Here is a 3,939-nt window from a genome sequence, read left to right on the forward strand (position 1 = left end):
AGCGAGCGAAGGGAAGGGGGAGAGGCCGGCTTGCTCCCTTCTTCTGCTGTACCTTTCCCCTGCCTTCCCTTCCGTGCCCTTCTCCATTTTCCTCTCCCTCCTCGCGATGCTGTATTTCCCTCCTCTCCACGCGGATCGGTTTCAAAACAACGTCCAGAAAGAACAAAGCTGGGCCGGAAGAAAGTGAAACTCTGGTACCCGCGTTTGAGTTTATCCAGCGGGAGCCGAAGGCGGGATTTGCATGCCCGCTGCGGGACAGCCGCCTGTGCCCCTCAGCAACGCTCAGCGGGCGTGAGGGCTCTTCTGGAACACAGCGGTTGTTAACTGGAAGGGAGAAACCAGCGCGTTTGCTCTGGGTGTCCCCAAAATTCTTGGCGTAGTTGGTTCCGTTAGTATGATAATTGCTGCCAGTTCGGGTGGAATGTTATTGCATTAATTGTTATGTACCGTGGCCTCATATGGCAATCACTATAAACTGGGGGGAAAACCAATGCTTTTTCTCCCTAATAATTGTACTGTAGCGAAATTCCGTAAGTACTAAATATGCGCAGCAACTTAGTGAAATAAGTTTTCGTAGTGAATTGAAATAATTAATCAGCGTGTATTGCACAGGTTCTTATTTATTGCTTGGATTTTTTTAGTAAACTAGACTTCTCCTTTTCTGTTTTGGAGTTTATCGTGTCCCTTTTGGGTTTATCAGCTGTGAAACCTTTATAAAGCATATTAATGTAGAACTAGTATGTGAGTTAGAGCACTGTTACGTTGTTAATTATTATAGAATTTGCATGGAAGTCCCTGTAAAGTCTAGTTGTATAAAATGCAAGCATGGGTTTTCAAACTTGCTGTCTGGGCAGCTTGCACCAAAGTTGTTCAGCAAATAACGGTACCATGGGCACGATGGAATGAATTAGGAACCTTATTGTGGTCAAAAGCGTAAATACCTTCAAATGAATTTTTTTTTAAAGTTAATTTTCTTTCCTCTTTTGGTTAGTTTATTTTACTCTTAGAACAGTCAGGGAAGACTGTTGCTTCCAAACTTTTTAAAATAACGTTGAGGCTTTCACCGTAAATCTGTGATCAGACGGTACGTTCTTCTTAGAGGTGGTTTCATTGTGAGATCTTGATGTTGGTTGTCGTAGTTGCCTTCTGCTGTCACTGACTATATGCACTGCAGATTCTTTCCCAACGGATGAGAAAGAGAAATGAATAGTAGTAACTCTTTCGTACCACATAAATATGGTATTACATCAGTCTTTCTCGTACAGGTTATTGTCCTCAAATGACACAAAAATAAAGAAGCTGATGTGATTAAGAAACCTCTCTGTTGAGGAGTCAGTAGTTGTTCCCAGTATAGTTACAGATCTGTTCAACAATTTTGCGCTCAGCTCTCTTAAAGCCACCTCTTTGGAAAAGCTATCCTAAGGGCATGAATGGTTGCTCACTCGAGTTTGTTCTATTTGATGTGGTTGTAAGTATTGATTATTCTATGGAAATGAGTTTGTGTGACTGGTTTATTCTCGTACTGTTTCTTTGGATCTTACGGTTGATATTTGCATGTTGCAAAAGCGTTGTCAAGAGTTACATGAGGTGCTTGAATAACAATAATTCTTAGATAACTTCATTTTCTGCCCACCTTTGCTAGTACATCCTGCATTGAATTGACTAATACGCATCACTTCTCCATTTACACTTCTATGAGTTATGCTGAACACTGGTTTCAAAATGCCGGGGTGTATCTTAAGCACCCCAAGTCTTGAGTATTTTGGAAAAGCCTAGTGTGTCGCTTAACAATGAACTGCTCAAACACTTTCTTCCCCAAAAATGTTTTGCTACGTGCATCATCTACCAGCTGCTTCCAAAAAGATGGGTGGTCATATTGATTGTAGATTTTTAATGTATTATTATTGTTTTTTGTTTGCTGGATGTTTCGTAACACCTTAGGGGAAAAAAACATATAAGATATTTGTGGTATTTTAGGTCTGAAGACTTGCGCCGTGAATTTGGTCGTTATGGGCCTATAGTTGATGTATACGTTCCGCTTGACTTCTACACTCGTCGTCCCAGAGGATTTGCTTATGTTCAATATCCTTTCTTCAGATGGCTGATTAGTGAGGGGTGTTGAAGTTTGAAATTCAAGTTTGTGTAAGAGGTAACAAATCTAAATGAAAAAGCAGTTTACTTTTGTGTTGTATCTAATAAGTGTCTTACTTATATTGTGGTGTTTCGTTATTTTTGAAGATTAACTTCTCTCAATTGTTCTTTGCCTTTTCGCAAAACTTAAATCAAGTCCAGTAATATAAAAGCTTGCTTATGTCACTTAAATTAATACGATATAATTTAAATGAAAATTTATCACTGACTCAAAATTGTCTAGCACGTTTTTATTATCACTAGTATATAAGTAAACTTGTGCTTAGCAAACTGTGGCTGGTATTCATTGTTAATTTAACAAATGGAAACTGGAATCACTTGATCAAAATCAAATTGTATAAAAAATGAGGTGAACTTCTTTCTTTAATATTGTCCCCTAATTTACTGTCCTCTGTTGTTGCCTCAGAATGTAAAGCTGTACAGTAATGGCGACCCCAAAGAGAAAGCATGAAAGAACCTTTAGAGTAGAGTTCAACAATTAAGGCAAGTAGACAAGCCAAAGACCTCTTAAGGATCAGGCTTGAAGAGAAGGGAGAGTTTGGGAAAAGAAAAAATAAAGAAAAGCTGGAAGAAGGACAAGCCATAATGGGAGACAAAGCTTCGCTTTATCTACAAAAGGGGGAAAAGGTTGTTTTTCAAAGTAAAAGATAAAGCCATCTGTCATTTTTGGCCAAGCATCTCATGACAAGTCCTTCTGACAAGCACTTAAAGAGTTAAAGGTCAAGATGAAGTTGAATGGTGGCCAAGATTAAAGGAGTCATACCTGATGTATCCTACAGAATAACAGTTTTTCTTCTGTTTGTCATGTAAGCAGTAATTTGATGAATGATTCTGGTTTAGTCCATTGACAAAACCTGTAATATTTTTCTCGTGAGTGCTATTGTAACTGTGGTCTTGAATGAAAGTGCATTCGTTCTTGGTTTATCAAGATATATACCTACAATGTGATAGTTTAGTTTCTGCAGAGGTGATGCTGCTGATGAACTGAGTTGCTACAAGGAGAAAAGCAATTCGTTCTTTCAGGTCACATAGCTGGAAGAAGGTTTCTGAATTACAGTAGCGGTCAATCTCATGGATTAAAATTAGTAATATCTGTGTTGCTGAACGTCTGACTTGACTGCTGGTGTGGGGGTTTTAGTGATGCTTTTATCTCAGACTGTTGAAGGTCTGTATAAGTGTTCGTGGCATTAGATAATTTAAACTTAAAATCAGTCGGTGAAAAAAAGGAAAGCTTTATCCCAATTCTAAAATTAATAGACATGTATTCATTTTTGCTGTTGGTATACCCAACATAATTTAAGAACTAGGGTTTAATTTTAGTAAAGTCAATGTAGTGGAGAGAAAGGAATGACCATTAGCAGATGTATTTTGAAAAGGATACCTTTTTTTTTCCTTGCATAAGTACAAGTGGGAGAAGAAAGAAGTTAGAGTATTGCATAGCAACTGCTTGCTGATGGACAAGTTCATGGTCATATTACGATATTTTAATTTTATTATAGGAGTTCTCAGCTAGCTGGTGGTTAATTGAAAAATATAAATTTGCTAGTGTATACTCTAGCATGACCAAAAGACCTTAAAAAAAAAAACCAAAAAAACCAAACCTGTAAAATTAGAAAATAACTGATTCTTTTTTTCTATTTTAAATACCAAATCTGTAAACTACTCAAATTCCCAAGTACCTTAACACTCACCACATTTGAAGATGTCCGTGATGCAGAAGATGCTCTCCATAATTTGGATCGAAAGTGGATTTGTGGTCGGCAAATAGAAATCCAGTTTGCACAAGGG

The 3,939-nt window shown here is 37.9% G+C and overlaps 1 protein-coding gene across 2 annotated transcripts in view; it reads left to right on the forward strand.

Annotated features, from left to right (window-relative positions):
- The first annotated feature begins 58 nt into the window (after positions 1-58).
- The window catches only part of SRSF10 (serine and arginine rich splicing factor 10), a 12,103-nt gene continuing 8,222 nt past the window's right edge, over positions 59-3,939 (forward strand). Inside the window, exons 1-4 of one of the 2 annotated variants that reach the window (XR_004843304.1) lie at positions 774-1,468; positions 1,978-2,149; positions 2,558-2,957; positions 3,828-3,933. Coding sequence is in view for 1 of the 2 variants with exons in the window: in XM_035904044.1 (XP_035759937.1) it covers positions 1,431-1,468; positions 1,978-2,082; positions 3,846-3,939 (237 nt within the window). In the remaining variant the exon portion in view is untranslated. Of the gene's footprint in view, positions 1,469-1,977; positions 2,150-2,557; positions 2,958-3,827 lie in introns of both variants that reach the window. The other variant, XM_035904044.1, reaches the window with a different exon arrangement.

This window comes from Egretta garzetta, unplaced genomic scaffold (assembly GCF_000687185.1).
Source record: "Egretta garzetta isolate BGI_Z169 unplaced genomic scaffold, ASM68718v1 scaffold101, whole genome shotgun sequence".
Taxonomy (NCBI): Eukaryota; Metazoa; Chordata; class Aves; order Pelecaniformes; family Ardeidae; genus Egretta; species Egretta garzetta.